The sequence below is a fragment of the Lentinus tigrinus genome (assembly GCF_003813185.1).
Source record: "Lentinus tigrinus ALCF2SS1-7 unplaced genomic scaffold L226scaffold_7, whole genome shotgun sequence".
Taxonomy (NCBI): domain Eukaryota; kingdom Fungi; phylum Basidiomycota; class Agaricomycetes; order Polyporales; family Polyporaceae; genus Lentinus; species Lentinus tigrinus.
This window is the reverse complement of record NW_027137916.1, coordinates 1001330-1016672: the sequence shown is the minus strand read 5'-3', so window position 1 is coordinate 1016672 and position 15343 is coordinate 1001330. Positions and strand designations below refer to the sequence as shown.

The 15343-nt window shown below is 55.3% G+C and overlaps 6 protein-coding genes across 6 annotated transcripts; 3 read left to right on the top strand and 3 right to left on the bottom strand.

Annotated features, from left to right (window-relative positions):
• Positions 1–111: 111 nt before the first annotated feature.
• L226DRAFT_459643 (kinase-like protein) lies at positions 112–1752 on the top strand (the record flags this gene model as incomplete). The annotated part of the gene is made up of 4 exons (XM_067675531.1): positions 112–1032; positions 1089–1282; positions 1332–1569; positions 1624–1752. 4 exons carry the CDS (start codon positions 112–114, stop codon positions 1750–1752), a joined length of 1482 nt encoding a protein of 493 aa, XP_067537725.1.
• Positions 1753–1769: 17 nt separating this feature from the next.
• On the bottom strand, positions 1770–3767 carry L226DRAFT_483549 (RNA polymerase I associated factor, A49-like protein). The gene is made up of 8 exons (XM_067677017.1): positions 3602–3767; positions 3372–3540; positions 3026–3318; positions 2710–2962; positions 2490–2648; positions 2309–2434; positions 2222–2247; positions 1770–2167 (listed from the first exon to the last, which is right to left on the bottom strand). The coding sequence occupies exons 1-8, from the start codon at positions 3708–3710 to the stop codon at positions 2031–2033; spliced, it is 1272 nt and encodes a 423-aa protein (XP_067537724.1). The 5' UTR covers positions 3711–3767; the 3' UTR covers positions 1770–2030.
• A 30-nt stretch (positions 3768–3797) lies between these two features.
• L226DRAFT_533149 (uncharacterized protein) lies at positions 3798–7898 on the top strand. The gene is made up of 11 exons (XM_067680393.1): positions 3798–4469; positions 5061–5175; positions 5223–5309; positions 5365–5488; positions 5544–5823; positions 5877–5962; positions 6017–6121; positions 6178–6285; positions 6337–6525; positions 6576–7148; positions 7216–7898. Exons 1-11 carry the CDS (start codon positions 4052–4054, stop codon positions 7735–7737), a joined length of 2607 nt encoding a protein of 868 aa, XP_067537723.1. The 5' UTR covers positions 3798–4051; the 3' UTR covers positions 7738–7898.
• Positions 7899–8141: 243 nt separating this feature from the next.
• L226DRAFT_459782 (uncharacterized protein) lies at positions 8142–9820 on the bottom strand (the record flags this gene model as incomplete). The annotated part of the gene is made up of 2 exons (XM_067675544.1): positions 8142–9491; positions 9548–9820. The coding sequence occupies 2 exons, from the start codon at positions 9818–9820 to the stop codon at positions 8142–8144; spliced, it is 1623 nt and encodes a 540-aa protein (XP_067537722.1).
• Positions 9821–11222: 1402 nt separating this feature from the next.
• L226DRAFT_459181 (MFS general substrate transporter) lies at positions 11223–13347 on the top strand (the record flags this gene model as incomplete). The annotated part of the gene is made up of 9 exons (XM_067675496.1): positions 11223–11695; positions 11757–11836; positions 11889–11997; positions 12055–12223; positions 12283–12323; positions 12377–12423; positions 12482–12740; positions 12797–12899; positions 12961–13347. The coding sequence occupies 9 exons, from the start codon at positions 11223–11225 to the stop codon at positions 13345–13347; spliced, it is 1668 nt and encodes a 555-aa protein (XP_067537721.1).
• A 61-nt stretch (positions 13348–13408) lies between these two features.
• L226DRAFT_505229 (FAD/NAD-P-binding domain-containing protein) lies at positions 13409–15174 on the bottom strand. The gene is made up of 2 exons (XM_067678022.1): positions 14952–15174; positions 13409–14892 (listed from the first exon to the last, which is right to left on the bottom strand). The coding sequence occupies exons 1-2, from the start codon at positions 15138–15140 to the stop codon at positions 13612–13614; spliced, it is 1470 nt and encodes a 489-aa protein (XP_067537720.1). The 5' UTR covers positions 15141–15174; the 3' UTR covers positions 13409–13611.
• Between the last annotated feature and the right edge of the window lie 169 nt (positions 15175–15343).

Sequence of the window (15343 nt, the reverse complement as noted above, 5' to 3'; positions counted from 1 at the left end):
CAATCATCGCTCGCGCGGGAGAAGGAAAACAGGGATTCTGGACTTTCCACAATGACGGTCACGCCCGCTACGATCGCCACCGCGGCTGTTGCGCGCAGTGTGCGACCAAACATGGTGATCTCTCCGGTGCGCTCAAACTCAACCGACGAGAATAGATCAACCATTGTCCTGTTGTCCAAGGAGACGGAGGATAGCCGGTCCCAGTCGCCCAGTAGTGCGGAGTCTCACTCCAGTCGCTACAGCTCGTCCACGACAGCGTCGTTGTCGACTGGCACTGGATCAACGTCATCAGACTCTCGACCACAGACGCTGACGACGTCGGAGACGCAAGACTGGGCTGGCAAGCCGAGGAGCCTGGTGTATTCCGACCCTTCACCAGAGCCCTCACCCCGTGCATCGTCGTTTGGCGAACGTGATACCTTCACCGTCTCAGTCACGGACGAGCTACGAGAACCCGATGCGGACCTCCTCTCCCAGCGACGACCGTCTATCGTTACCGATGTCACGGATAATCTCCTCACCACTCGCAGGACGAACGGCAACCTCCTTACTCCAGTCTCACCGTCGTCGAGCTCGCCCTCTCCATCGTCGCCTGCACCACGATACCCAGGGTGGCTGTCTGCGGTCGTTGCACCGCTCAAGGGCTTCATTAACGATCAGCTTGACCCACGCGATCTCTACGCTGACCTTCGCGAGATCGCCGAAGGTGAGAGTGGGTCCGTGTATGTTGCACGTGTGCTACCGACGTCGACATCTCCGGAGAAGGACCCCCACTCTTACGTCGCGATCAAGAACATTGCTATCATGCCTTCAGGCTCGCCAAAGATTGATGACCTGCAGAGAGAGTTGACGATCATGAAGGGTCTATCGCAACCACATATCTTGACTATGGACTCGCTATACGTGGACTTGCAAGAGGATTCGCTGTGGATACGGATGGAGCTCATGGAGCGCAGCGTTGCGGATGTCATTGCTCTAGTAGAAGAGGGTATCGTTTTGGATGAGAGGGTGATGTCCCAGATGGCCGGAGATGTGAGTATTATCGTCTAATCTGTCACCTTTTAAGTTATCTGATCAACCGAACACAGGTCCTGCATGCGCTGTGCTACCTGCAGTCGAAGGGCATTGCGCACAGAGATGTGCGTTCCGATAACATCCTAATCAACCCGGAAGGTGTGGTCAAACTTGCCGACTTCTCGAGTGCCGTTCAGGTCTCGAAGCAGAAGCCGACGTGCACCGATCCAGCGGGTGTCATCTATTGGCAGGCACCCGAGATCAGGAGGTAGGTTGATTCGTGCATTCATCATTCTCCCGTGTTCTCATGCTCTTAGGTATATGCGCAGAGGACCTTACAACGCGCTCAAGGTCGACGTCTGGTCACTTGGCGCGACCGTTTGGGAGCTTGCAGAGGCTCAGCCGCCGTTCAGCGACGTGACGGACCCGACAGAGCTCGGGAACGAGTTGCCGCCGCTAAGCCAGCCCGAAATTTATTCACGATCTATGCATGATTTCCTCAATCTATGTTCAAGACCAAGCGCTTCACGACCAGATCCTCATGAACTTCTCAATGTTCGTCTCGCGCTCGCGCTCGTTAATGCCCATGCTAACTTCTACTGCATACAGACGTCTTTCATCCGCAATTCGAGTGGACGTCAAGCAATTGTTAACCTACTTGCGGACTGTCGTGCTATTGAAGAACGCTTGTCCAGGCGACAAAGCACCGATTCGACAGGGACGGTGTCGCTATCATAGCATGTCATATCATATACCCTCATCTGGTTAATTATCCTCATTGGTATGGACTTTATTCGTTGTGTTAGCGTAGTGCAACATGCTTTCTTTGGGCGCGTCTGGACAATCATCCTATTGTGTGCTGCGCCTGATTCTGTCCCGCAATACATACTGTGCTCGACGACTTTAAGCATTGAAATTTCATAATAGTCGAGTGCAAAGCAAAGCATGGGTGCCAATGCCAACACATCCATGAGTACGACAGTCTGGCAACGCAATGCTGATGTCAATTTCGGAGCTTATCTCCTGGCGCGTTTGACACGGCTCTTGGGGAACTCGAGTGGAACCTTGAGGACTGCGCGCTTCGTCGCTCCGGCAGAGTCGGGAAGACCGCGCTCCTTCAGCTCGGCGAAGCTGAGGTTTTTGACCACGCAACCTGAGAAACCTGGTATGAGTTGCCAATGAAACTGGCATCAGGAAAGATACCCACCTAGAGACTTGAACAAGCCGTTCACCCTGTGGCACGCAGAGAGCATCAGTAACAGCAAAGGGGGGGCGGGAACTCATCTGGGCTCACTTTGCGGGCGGCATGCTTAAGTCGTGCGCAATAGAATCTATGTCTACCGCGTATGCGTCAATGCGTAGACACAGTACGAACATGTGCGTCAGTAGCATTGTCTCCATCTGTGGCGTGATTTTAGGCCTGACAATCCGTGCGCGTGAGAAAGGATTTCACTTCCAAGGCCTGCAGCACTTACTTGTTCGTGTCGCGCTCCTTCTCGGTAAACCTCGATATTAGTCCATCGAGGACAATTGGCGGAACGCCCGAGAGTCTTTGCTGCAAAGCGTCTTTATCGCCTACATTGCGCGCGTTCTTGAGGAAGGCCATCATGGTGGAGATATAATAGACTGTCTTCCTGTGTTCAAATGCTTCCTCAATCATGTCCATCCACAGGCGACAACGACGATGATACGCACAACTCTGTCTTGTCCGGCTTGCCTTCCGAGAATATGAGGCGGAGCTGAAGTTTCACCCAGTCTGACCGGTCAAAGGGCAGTAGTTTGAAGCGGTCAGGGAGCGACTTCGCGGACTTGATAGCTCCGATAGAAAGCGCGTTGAATTCGGCTTCTGGGATGATGTCGTGCAAGGCGTAAACATCCTGTGGTCGATGGGCATCCGCGTTGTACGGAGGAATGAGACGGCTGCTATCGGCGGTCGCCTTGGCCTCCTCTAATGAAATGCAACATGTGTTGAATGCGTTTGCGTTACATGGATGATGATATCACGACGCACCTGTGGTAGGAAGGGTATCGGTGTTCTGCATGATGGTGTCCTGCAGATGGCCCGCGACATCCTTCATAGCGTCGATGTCCACCTTGTTGCGCTCGCGCGCCCTTATGGCCGCCTTAGCCTTCTTCGTACCGAATGCCTCGCCGAGATTATTTCGCAACGCCATGCGCTCCTCCGTCGACACCTCAATCGGCTTCAGGTTCTTGAGCGCCTTGACTTGACGCGCGAGGACATGGAGAGGAGCAGGACGCAGAGTGGTGGTGTTCGAACGTTTGTCATGCACGCCAATCATGTAACTAAACAAATTCTTGATCAGCGACTCATGATGCAGACAGCGATGCACACGCACCTGCACCCCGATGAAGAGAGGGGCCCATCCGCCGAGAAGAATTCGACAGTCTCCGCCTCGCCTGCCAGGATGGTGGGCTGCGTTTCGAACGGCGCGTTCTTGTCTCTTCCCTTCCGCACATAGCACTGAAACGGTGTTGTATTTGGGGGTTCCAGGGAGGGGAAGCTTGCTGGGTACGCGCAGAGTTAGCGTCCTGGGCCTGCCTCCAGGCAAATTGTGCTGCTACTCACCCAGGACCGGTCCCACCTGGCTCGCGGGCTGTGTGCTGAGCTGCAGCGTGGCCATGCCCGCGTCCTCTTCTCCGCGTTTGCGCTTCTTTCCAACGGTAGACGACGACATGGCCGCGAAGGAGAGGAAAAGACAAAAGGCTATGAGGGTCGGCAGTAAAGCCGCATATGGTGGGCGCTTGGGAGTTGTGTCCCTTGGATTTGGACGTCCACCACCGCGCAGGTCCCTGCTTCAAGGCTTTGCTTTCGTCTCCTTTCTGGGCTCTGTGCTGCTTCACACTCTCTGGCGAGCTTTCGTATTGCTCTGCGAACTAAATTATTGCTCGCGAAACCCCGCGGCATCCAAGCATTGCTGCCGGACCTACGGACAATTGTCCTCTCTCAAGATTCACGGGTGCTACAGTGTATCCCGATAGTAAATATATCTCGGACTCGCAAGAAGGGATGTCCACCATGACCGAGGTACATGTCGAGAGTCGAACCTCTGCCGCGTTGCTCTTCGAGTCAGACGCCGTGAAGGCCGAATCCCTCGACCTCGGGCTAATCAAGGACGAGGAGATGCTCGACCTCTCTGGCTCGGTCACTGTCAAGGAGGACAGCCTTGAACCCGACATGTCGCGAAGCACTTCCATCGAGGCCAAGATGGAGAACGGCTCTCACAAATCCACCCCCTCCGCCACCCCAGCCCCCTCGAAGTCTAAGGGCAAACGGCCGAAGCCACCGGTCCAGTTAATAGGCCATCTACCTCGCGCCGAGGAGGATGCGATGAAGACTTTTACGGAGATTCCTGGGAACGCATACCAGTATAATACGCTGGGACGGTCGAGAGAGGCACTGGAGAGCATGACGTGTGATTGTCAGTACGAACCAGGTCAGTCTTCCACCCCCTATCATAACCGTTCTTCCTGCATGTTTCGATTCCCCATCCACCGACTAGGGCGTCCTTCTCTGTGTCATTGCCCCTTAATCCCTCTTTATTTAAAGAATTGTTGTGCCGCACTGCAAGCAGTTCACACGCTGTACGAACCGTTTTGCGGATGCAAGCACAAGTGTAGAGAGGGCCAACGATGAGTCTTAACCGCTCGTTGAGAGCGGGTGGAGGGACGTATGGGCTCGTTGACTCAAGTTCCGTATCTCGCTCAGGTCAGGGCGCCCCCAGCGTGTTTCGAGCGTCTTCCAACCTACAACGGAGGATACTATCCTAGCACCCGTGTCGTATGTCTTCTCCACCCTTTCCCCGACATACCCGCGCAAAATAGCAACGAGCTTTGGTAGTCATACGCTCTATCGAGCCGGAAGACTGACCGGGTCGTCAGGGTCGCACTAGCAGATGGCAGTCTTGTGCAGTCTTGTGCAGTCTTGTGCCTTTACTAATCAAGGCGTTTCGTGGTGCTCTGTCCTGGTTCACAATTTTCTGTTGACATATCTCATTCGTTCCACATTTGCTGACTAGTGGATTTAGGGCATGATGACCCGGATGCCGCGTGCGGCCACAACTCGGATTGTATCAACAGGTTGACGCAGGTTGAGTGCATGCCGGATGATTGTCGATGCAGATCGTACTGTCAAAACCAGCGGTATGTGTGGTGCAATCCTCTTGCTGCGCGTCTCTGACCCCTCCCAGCTTCCAGCGCAAGCAGTATGCTCCAATCGAAATTGTCAAAACGGAGATGAAGGGTTTCGGTCTTCGGGCTGCAGCCGATTTGCACAAGTGCGTTCTTGGTTGATTGGTCTGTCTGCGACATTCCAAGCTCATAGTGCATCAGGGACACTTTCATCTATGAGTACGTCGGTGACGTCGTTAGCCAACCTTCCTTCCTGAAGCGGATGCGGCAATACGCGGAGGAAGGGATTCGACACTTCTACTTCATGATGCTGCAGAAGGACGAGGTACGCCATCTTTTTCGTTGGTTCCATCCAGTCAGGTAACGAATCCATTGCGTAGTTTATCGATGCAACCAAGCGTGGTGGTATTGGTCGGTTTGCCAACCACAGTTGTAACCCGAATTGCTACGTCGCGAAGTGGACTGTTGGCGACCGCGTTCGCATGGGCATCTTCGCGAACCGACCGATCAAGAAGGACGAGGAGTTGACCTTTAACTACAACGTCGACCGATACGGACATGATGCGCAAGTATGCTATTGTGGAGAGCCCAATTGTGTGGGGTTCATCGGTGGAAAGACGCAGACCGATCTCGCTGCCATGGATGATCTCTACCTCGACGGTACGTGATGTGCTTCTAGTTTTTGTTTTCGAGTTGACTCACGTCGTTTCCAGCTCTCGGTATCGCCGAGGAAGTCGAGCAGCTCGGTCTAAAGGGTAATAAGAAGAAGAAGGGCAAGAAGCTGGACGAAGATTTCATCGTACGTGTATCTCACACCTGTGTCACAGAACTACTCTTCTCACGGTCTCGACAGCCCGACCTCAAGCCCCTCATCCTCAGAGATGTGCCGAAAGTTGTCCAGGCTATGCGTCAGACCCAGAGCAGAAAGGTCTTGGTCAAGCTGTTGATGCGCATAAAGGTATGTCGATTCGGTTGTCGGGCATCTTTGCTTGCATTGACAACCACCTATGTCAGTTGACCGAGGATCTCTCCGCTCTCCGACAAATCATGCGTTTGCGTGGTTTCAGCGTCATGACAAATATCCTCGAGGACTATCACGAAGATGTCGAGGTTTTGACGTTGGTAAGTCGATTTCTACTGCTTGCAGTCCTCGCATAATGACTCTCTCTGTAGGCGATGGAATGCATGATGACTTGGCCTCTCATCCAACGCAACAAGGTCGAAGACTCCAAGGTCAATGTCCCCGTTCAGAAGTGCTGTGAGGCAAACAACGAAGCCCTGGCTGAACTGGCCAGGAAGCTTCTGTCACAGTGGGAAGGTTTGGAGTATGCGTACCGAATACCGAAGCGCGTGAAGGGGCCGGTGAGTATGCTGCGGCTGGCATCCAATCTACCTTGCTGATTGTCCCTCAGGATGACGACGGTTCGCCAAAGGAGAGTGTGTTCATTCTCGCACATGATTCTGACGACGAACGACCCTCGAAACGCTATCGTCCACAAGACGACTTCCCCAAGTTCGTGCTACCCTCGGAAAGGGAGAGGCCACGGGGGAAAACTCCCCCAAAGGTGGAATACAGTACTGTATTTCAGCCTAGTCGGGAAGAGCTTGACGCAGCGCAGCGCAAGGCGGAGGCTCGGCGGCAACAGAGCGTCCAGGCCATTATTGCTGCTGCTGCTGCGAAGGCCGCTGAGGAGGCGGCTAAGCCTAAGCCACCACCTGCCGCCGAGGCCCCTGCTCGTCCATCCGCCACCAGCAGCTGGGTCCGTACGTCCAGGTCGTACGGGCGCGATGCTTCAGGGAAGGAGTCGCGGAAGAAGTCGTCTGGTTCCTCTTCGAAACTGAAGCAGAAGAAACCGTCGAAGGAGGAGAAGGAAGCAAATAAGGAGAAGAGGTTATTGAAGCTCATCGGCGCGGTCGTGGTCAAGTGTATGTCCAAGTACAAGGACCAATTGGATCACGACCAGTTCAAACAGTACGCCAAGGAGGTGCGTTGCGTTGTCGGCCTGTATCATCATCGACGAGCGCGAGATTGATAGTTTCATCCGTTTGTAGCTTACGCATGTCATCGCGGAGAAGGAGAAGAAGTCGTCGAGCTACAAGGAGGGCAAGCTAGATTCGCTCTCGGAGGAAAAGACAGCCAAGATCAAGAAGTTTTCCAAGGAGTACATCGCAAAGGTTCTCCGCAAGCTTGACAAGTCGGGCAAGCGACGCAAGCCTGTCTCCATCGCCGCATCGTCCTCCACTCCTGATAGCAGGCACGACGACTCGGCTGCACCCGTTGTGACTGTCGAGGATGTCATGGACTTGGACCCGGTCGATGATGACGCAGACGACCACTCCGATGACCATGGGAGCGATGGAGAGGTTGACGACCGCCATCCAGAGGACAGCAAGAGCCCGCGTGCATCTGGGTCGGGCAGCCCGGACGAGGTCGCTGGGTCAGGCCAGACGTCGCCGACCCTCGTCTCCTCTCTATCGGACCCGCGAATACGACAGAAGCAGCTAGATGACCCTGATCCGGAGGGACAGGCTTTATACGCGGACATTTACAATGACCCGCCTCCTGACTGGTAGGAACTTTTGCCGTTGCTGTTGTTTGTATGTCCCGTTGTTCGCCGTCGTGCAGGGGACTTTGGGATGACTGTTGATTTACTTATTCTTTGTAAGGTAAAGCCCTCTTAGTCCTTCGCATACCAAATGTACACCCCATATCGTATATCACTTTCTCTGGTGTGCAACTTGAGCTCGAATGTAAGTTTCCCGTCATCGGCTTATGCAAGAGACACTCGGGTGACTCTCAACATGGTGCAAGTCAGGTGCTCGCAACTTGATGGCTATAAGGTGATTGCTGTCTCCATAATAGGTCGTCTTCTGTGTAAAAACGTTTGCATGTTCTCTCCTTGATTTTCTCTCAAGGCGGGTATCATTACATGCACCGTCACGGTCCGTATCAGGACTAATATACAAAAACGCATGCATTAGTGCTCGCACATGTTGAATTTAATCTCGTACACGCTCTCGTTGTGCTGGTCAACAAAGTTCGAGCGCTCCTTCATGACCGCAGCGCGGTGCTCCTCTGCCTTCTCCCTCGACATGACGTCTTGCTTGACATGACTCATGATCATGTCGAACAACTCAACTGGCAGACGCCCCATGGCAGGTACCTTGCTGACTTCCTCCTCGAGCCAGTCCTCCTGTTGTGGCGGGACGTCGGTTGTCGACAGGATTTCCGTATTGGGGTTGACAAGGAAGAAGCATAAGATCTTCCTGTACCCGGGTTTCGTTGGGTCCGCCAGCTCGAAGGCGTCGACGTGATGTTGGTAAATGTTCGGGAACGCCACGCACTTGCCCTCTTCAGCGATGATGTGCCCAACGTCCTGGTTCTGCTCTTGGTCGCGCCCAAACCCGTACGCGACGACGTACCCGTGGTGATCGTCCTGCTGATACCGCATGTCCATCCCGTCTTCCGTGCCGACTGTGACACGGAAGTCGAGCCGAGACTCGGTGATGTTCTCGCACATGTAGTAGTACAATCCCGTTGCGACGATGTTCTCGTTCGCCATGCCCTCGACGTGCCATGCGCCGCCAGCGTAGGTAGGGTTCTCAGGCGTCAGGATGATGTTCGCGAGCTTGACAATCACCTGCACCTTGCGGCTCTTGAGAGGGTACTGGACGCGCTTCGTAGTGTCTGGAGGGGTGAAGGGAGCAGGTTTCGGGATGCGTGGCCAGTGGTACTTGCGTTCCCATTCCTCGTACTCCTCGCGCTTCTCACAGTCTCGGGGTTCCGGCTCATGCTTGTACCACCTATAAGGGTCGACCTTGATAGCGCGCGGTGGTTCAGGAGATAGCATATCCGAAAGGACTCGCTCGAACAGTGGGATAAAGCGTGCGAGGATGGAGGCGATGGTCGGGTACAGCGTGGCATGACGAGAGGGGTGTAGGTTATTAATGTAGGCGAGAGGAGTCACCTCTCCTGACGGGGACACTTGGAAGTCGGTCGGAAGCCACTGGTATCTCTGCGACACGGCATATTGTCTCTCTCTGTTCCGCGCGATGTCGGGGCGGCGCTCCTCCGAAGAGTACGACTCCCAGGTGAGGACCTCGAGTGACTCGTCGTTTGTCGTATCGGTACGGAAGAGTGTTTCGCCGATGCGTAGACAGTAAAGTGACGGGTGGACTAGATCGAACACTTGCTTGTTCGATCCCGGATGCCAGTCTTTCTTGTCGTCTGGTACGTCCTCGAGTAGGACGACACCCTCGAGAAGCTGCTCCTTGAGTTCAGGCGGGATAAGCGACCGTGACTCGTGGACCCTGTAGATTGAGGTGGCCTGTCGGAGCCGTTAACCTGAGTACAAAGTCTCATCTCGAAGGTATCAGAACGTACGAAGATGCCGGTCTCTGGATCTCGCTGAGCGGCCTCATACTTGAGTTGCTCAAAAATATAGTCGAGCTGAGCACTGGATATGCGGCCCCGCGGCCACTTCTTCGCCTCCGCGCGCTTCCCGAGCGTGTACCGCGCTTTGCCACCCCAGAGTTTCTGGACGAGGACGCGGTCTTGCTCGACCATCTCTTCACGCCACTTGGCAACGATGGAGGGGTCGTTGACCTTCTCCCACCAGTTCGGCTTTGAGCGAATCTTGCCTGAGAACAAGCGCATGCGAAGCTCGACGAGCGTATATGGAACGCGATCGGTGAAGTAGAATGGGGATGGGAAGCCGTTGGGACGATATTCCATTTCGTCCTCCTCATCGTCCTCGTGTGACCCCGCATTGTTCGTGTCCGCCGCGTCTTCGTACGTGTCTTCCTCGCCTTCTGTTATGTCCTCGAAGTCCGTCGGGGGGGTTTCGTCTTCTGACTCGGGGGGACTTGGGCCACTGGCATACAATGGGTTGTCGAAGAGGCGAGCCATGCTTACTAGTTGCACAGGCTGGGATGGATGAATGCGATGAGAGAGTTGCCTGCCAGGCTGGCTCAGGGCTGCTCTGAGTCGACCTTTATACATGTTGTTAGACTCGAGAACCGATCAATCACAACGTGATGCCGCAGTTTCTGGTCTTGGCGAGAGTCATTCGCCGACCTGACTCGCTGACCTGACTGGCTATCTCCTATGCCGTGGCGCATGCTGCGCTGTATGCAGCAGGATCGACGCAGCCCATCTCGGAGTCTCGCCGGACGCATGTTCTGCTTCAAGCTTCAAGTTTCTGACTACGTCGACGTGATATGCATATCAGCGTGATACGCCTCGATGCTTACGGGCCCGAGGCTTCGCTGTCGATGACTTGGGATGATGATGATGAGTCTGAAGAGGCCCGGCCATGTTCGGTCGAGAGGCGTTGCGGAGTGCACAGATTGGGTAGTCCTGGAAGCCCAAGCCGGCGCTCGGCGCCCATGTGGTTCAAGGCTTGTTCCTTTGCATGCATCATCCATGTCAGCCGCATGACCGCTCGGCTGTACCAAGAGATCCCCAAGCCTGTGGCAGTTCTGCATACTATGCATATACACTCGGAGAGGCTTCCGGCGCTGAGAATTGTGGGTCCTCGCGGGAACCATCAGCGTGAAGAACGAGGAAGGAACGCATTTCCCAGCGCTGGCGGATGAAGCGTGGCGACTCTGAGTGTGGTGACCGGTGAGCCTGTGTTTGTGGTGAGCCATAGTAGAACACATACTTGTCGCGCTCACAACGCCATAGGTCACGACAATCTGTGAACTATCAAAATCAGGTCTGATCGACTCAACCAACATCGTTGGGTGTAGTACTGACGTCTATCTTTCATCTGCGGTACTTAAAGGGTATTTAGGGGCTCAAGAAGTTGCGGCTGTAGTCCTGCCGCCAGATTGCGCGCCCACAAATGTGATAGAAGCAGAACCCGGAGGCGTTGGGTCCCCACATAAGCCCAGCGTACCAGGCCACACGCGGTACTCTACACACCCCGCTCCTCTCAAAGTTGCCACCGTTTGCTGGTAGTACACATCCTCATCCCGGATATCGCTACTGACCGATTCGGTCCCCTACTTCCGTTTCTATCCTAAGGGCAGTTCCTTTCGCGGTCTGCCTCACAATGAGTTTGGACAAGGACAGTGTCGATGAGAACCAACATCCCATTCCTGATCTCAACAGAACTCGCAAAGGGGGAGTGTTCTGGTGCATCTTCCTCTCCTTGTGCCTCGCCGTATTCCTCGCCGCGCTGGAGCTCACAGCAGTTTCCACGGCGCTCCCGACCATTGCTCACGACCTTCACGCGGACGACTTCATATGGGTTGGATCCGCCTATACCCTCGCCTCTACGGCGCTCCTTCCCATGAGCGGCGGAATGGCGCAGATATTCGGACGGCGTCCCGCACTGCTGACCTGTCTGGGACTCTTCGCGCTTGGAAGTGGCATCTGCGGTGGAGCGAACAGTATGGGTATGTTGATCGCCGGCAGGACCGTGCAGGGTCTGGGAGGCGGAGGAATTCAGTCACTCTCTGCCATTGTTTTGGCGGATCTGACTACGCTGCAAGAGCGAGGAATCTATACCAGTCTGTTTGGCATGTGAGTGGCATCTTGACCTCGGGGTATGAGCATGACTGACAGGAATCCCGGATCCCGGTAGTGTCTGGTGCATAGCTGGACTAAGCGGTCCGGTCGTTGGTGGTAGTCTTGCAGCCCAAGGGCAGTGGAGATGGTTGTTCTGTGAGTTGCGACAACTGTCTGGAATGTGATTCGTAGGCTGACCACCAGATAGACCTCAATCTGCCCATCTCCGGTGTCGCAGGCGGCCTGGTATTCATATTCCTCAAACTCCCAACTCCTCCTGGAGCGTTTACGGAGAAGATCAAGCGCTTGGATTGGGTGTAAGCAGCGCCGTTCGACTCCGACGGGTATTGGACTGATGTCAGTCTTGTTGACAGTGGGAATGCGCTTGTGATTGGAGGTACTGCTGCGTGCACAATCGCGCTGACATGGGGTGGTGTCATTGCTCCTTGGAATTCTGCCAAAGTATTGGTCCCTCTCATCATCGGTCTTGTTGTTCTGGGGCTATTCCTCCTGTGGGAGGCCAAATGGGCTACATATCCGATGGTACGTAGTCGCTATGTTCGATCATACGTGCTATACGAATCCACCGAAACATCACTCAGGTCCCATACTCGCTCATGTCCAACCGTACTAGTCTGAGCGGGTGAGCGAGATCCCATCCACCTTAAAGCGGAACTGAGCTGATGTGCCTCTTAGCTATCTTCAAACGTTCTTGATCACCATCATCGGTCTTGCCGTTATCTGTAAGTTGATGCTGCTCTGTTGTCTCGTCCATCGTGTCTTACAACACCCTTGGTCTAGACTATATGACGGTATACTTCCAAGGTTGCAAGGACGCATCTCCTATACATGCTGGAGTACTCGCTCTGGGCTTCGCAGCAATATCACCGACATCCATCCTATCCGGTATTGCTGTGGCCAAGATGCACAGGTACCGACCTCAGTTGTGGATTGGATGGTGTCTCGCAATGGTAGGCTTTGGCATCGCTTCCACTCTGCAGGCGACAGATAGTCCTGGTCGCGCGGTTGGATTCGAAGTTGTTCTTGGAGTGGGTATAGGGTGCGTAGCAACTATCTGCGACATATCCTCAGGTTCTGACCACGTTCCTTCTGTAGGTGCGGCTTCACCACCGTGATGTTCCCCGTCTTAGCTCCGCTGCCCGCTGCATCGAATGCGCACGCGCTCGCGTTCTTCCAGTTCGTCCGTTCGTTCGCTGGGGTGGGTCCGAAAAGCCTCAAAGGACGTCCGTGCGATCATTGACAATTTGTGTTTGGCTTAGGTATGGGGCGTTACAATCGGTGGGACCATCCTTCAGAACGAGCTCAAACGTCGGATACCCGTGGACTACCTTGCGACCTTCCCGGAGGGCGCGGCAATCGCGTACTCGCTGATTCCCGTGGTCCCGACCCTGCAAGAGCCACTGAAGGGCCAAGTTCAAGATGCGTTCGCGAAGAGCCTGCAGGTGCTGTGGAAGGTGATGATTGGAGTCACCGGCGCCGGGTTTCTTTCGTCTCTCATGATGGAGGGCTTGCCGCTCCATACGGACATGGACTCCAGATGGGCCCTGGAGGCAAAGAACCAGCCCGCTGACGACGGCGAGAACTTGATTGACCTCGTCGAAGCCCAGAAGGCTGAGGTGACTGAGCGTACTACCCCGGTCGAGTAGAAGAAGTATGTAGCTTCGTCAGGCATGCTCTGTTCTTGCCTGTGCTGCTTCCGTTCGACGTGCCATTTATATATTGACCTCGAAGTGCGTCGTCTTGCGCGATGCCTACTGTTGGTCCGTGTGGTCTCTGACGCTGGTGAATCGAGAGCCACTTGTGCTTGTGACATGCAAACATGGTGAGCATATAAGACTGGTCAGCAGCAGCAATCCACTGCGAACGAATGCGCCGGATTGAAACATACAGAAGAGCAAGGATCATCAAGGTCATGTCCTGGTCTTCGCTAGAAAGTTATGGGCCTCCTCCCAGTCCATGCGCTCACGCTCCTTGCCCAGTTCCTCACCCCGCCTAATTTCCTCTGCATCCACCCTTCTCCAGTCCTCGAACTCCGTTACCCGTCCTTCCTTGAGACCTGCCTCCACTTCGGGTGGGATGGCATCCAGGTCGACCTCCTTGGGCAATACTTCGAGAGCGTCCGCCTCCGCGGCCTTGTCGGCAGCAGACTCGGGTCCACTGGCAGCGGTGGTCTGGACATCTTCCCCAGGGAAATGGTCTCGGAGGATGGTGTCGACGACGGCGTACGCGTCCATCATGGTGCTTGCGAGCACGCCACGGGCACCCATCGCGGCCCAGCCGCTGGCGTAGGCGTTCCGCATGACACGGCCGTCGGCGTTCACGACGCGCCCGCTGATGGTGCGAAGGTGGCCGAGTGCAGGGTCGTACCATGGGGCGGATGGCTCAGAACGATGCCCCAGCGAAGTGATGACAAGGTCGGTGTCCAGTGTTGAGGACTCACCAGTCGGCACGGCACGAGAGGATGGATCCAGCGTCGTGTGGGCGAGGGTTAGCCGTGCCTTGTCGCTGGGAGAGACGGGGGTGGTAAGACCGGTGGGCGAGCGGAAGAAGTCGAGCGACCAGGTCTTCGCTGTCGTGCCTGGCTTGTTTTTGGAGCCTTTCTGCAGAAGCTGCAGGGTGCGGGACTGCTGTCGTGTGAGCGAAGCGCCTTGCACTTGCGCAAGAAGGGCTGGGTCGAGCGGGACCATGGACGAGTCCGGGAGGTTCATCATTTCGCGCAGCTCCTTTGTCGTGAAGGCTGCCTGCAGGGGACCGCGCCGGCCGACGATGGATACGTGCTGAACTGCGGAGCGCCGGAGGATGTCGAGGACTGGCATGGGCACGTCGTACTTGGCGAGGTGGTCGGGAGGTGTGAGAAGCATGCGTGCAACGTCCAGGGATACGTTGCCCTGGCCGATGAGGGTGACATGCGAGGTCCGGTCAAGTGGAGGCGGGGATGGCTTCGACGGGTGTTGTGTGTACCAGTGTACCATTGAGAGTGCGGGAATGCAGTATTCAGAAGGCGGTAGGGCGGGGTGTAGAATTGGGACGGTGCAGCCTGTAGAGTAGAGAATGTGTGTGTAGTAGGGCATCAACGCCTCGAGGGACAGAGGGAGGGCGTATGAGAAAGGCGAGGTGGTTCCGATGTTAACATTGCCGAAGAAGCGCAGACGGGGGTCTGTCGCTGCCTCATCGAATTTGTGCGTGCAGTTCTGGATCATTATTCGGGGGTATCAGTTAGCTGCTTAAAGATCTGGTACGGATACCATGCCTTGACTTCTGGATGGTCCGGGGCGACGCCGTACCTAACGAGGCCATATGGAGCCCAAAGGCGGTCGTAGAGATGGATTTTGAGGGAGGACGCATGTGGTCCGGAGCGGGGCAGGAGCGAGAGCAGTCGTGAGGCGACGTAGAAGGACGACGGGCCTGCGCCGACAACAGCCAGCTTGATTGGTGCCATGGCCGTACTAGCCTACTAAAGCCTCTGGGGCCGCGAGGAGGACTAAGTACTTGTGTGACGCGGCGTGACTGGGTCGAGTCCAAGATCGCGAGGCGCCCGTCGAAGCGCGTGCATCCCAAGATCTCATCTGCCTTGCTCCCTCTCACATTGCTCTCACTTATCCATATCCCCCTCTTCTCCTCCATCCTCTCATCCCTCTGAAA

Coding starts and splice junctions, on each gene's coding strand:
- L226DRAFT_533149 (XM_067680393.1), top strand. CDS start 4,052: ATGACCGAGGTACATGTCGAGAGTCGAACCTCTGCCGCGTTGCTCTTC. Junction 5,176..5,222: donor TCGTACTGTCAAAACCAGCG/GTATGTGTGGTG, acceptor GACCCCTCCCAG/CTTCCAGCGCAAGCAGTATG. Junction 5,963..6,016: donor AGCTGGACGAAGATTTCATC/GTACGTGTATCT, acceptor CGGTCTCGACAG/CCCGACCTCAAGCCCCTCAT.
- L226DRAFT_505229 (XM_067678022.1), bottom strand. CDS start 15,140: ATGGCACCAATCAAGCTGGCTGTTGTCGGCGCAGGCCCGTCGTCCTTC. Junction 14,893..14,951: donor CGGACCATCCAGAAGTCAAG/GCATGGTATCCG, acceptor ATAATGATCCAG/AACTGCACGCACAAATTCGA.
- L226DRAFT_483549 (XM_067677017.1), bottom strand. CDS start 3,710: ATGTCGTCGTCTACCGTTGGAAAGAAGCGCAAACGCGGAGAAGAGGAC. Junction 2,963..3,025: donor CGATACCCTTCCTACCACAG/GTGCGTCGTGAT, acceptor GCATTTCATTAG/AGGAGGCCAAGGCGACCGCC. Junction 2,435..2,489: donor AAGGAGCGCGACACGAACAA/GTAAGTGCTGCA, acceptor ACGGATTGTCAG/GCCTAAAATCACGCCACAGA.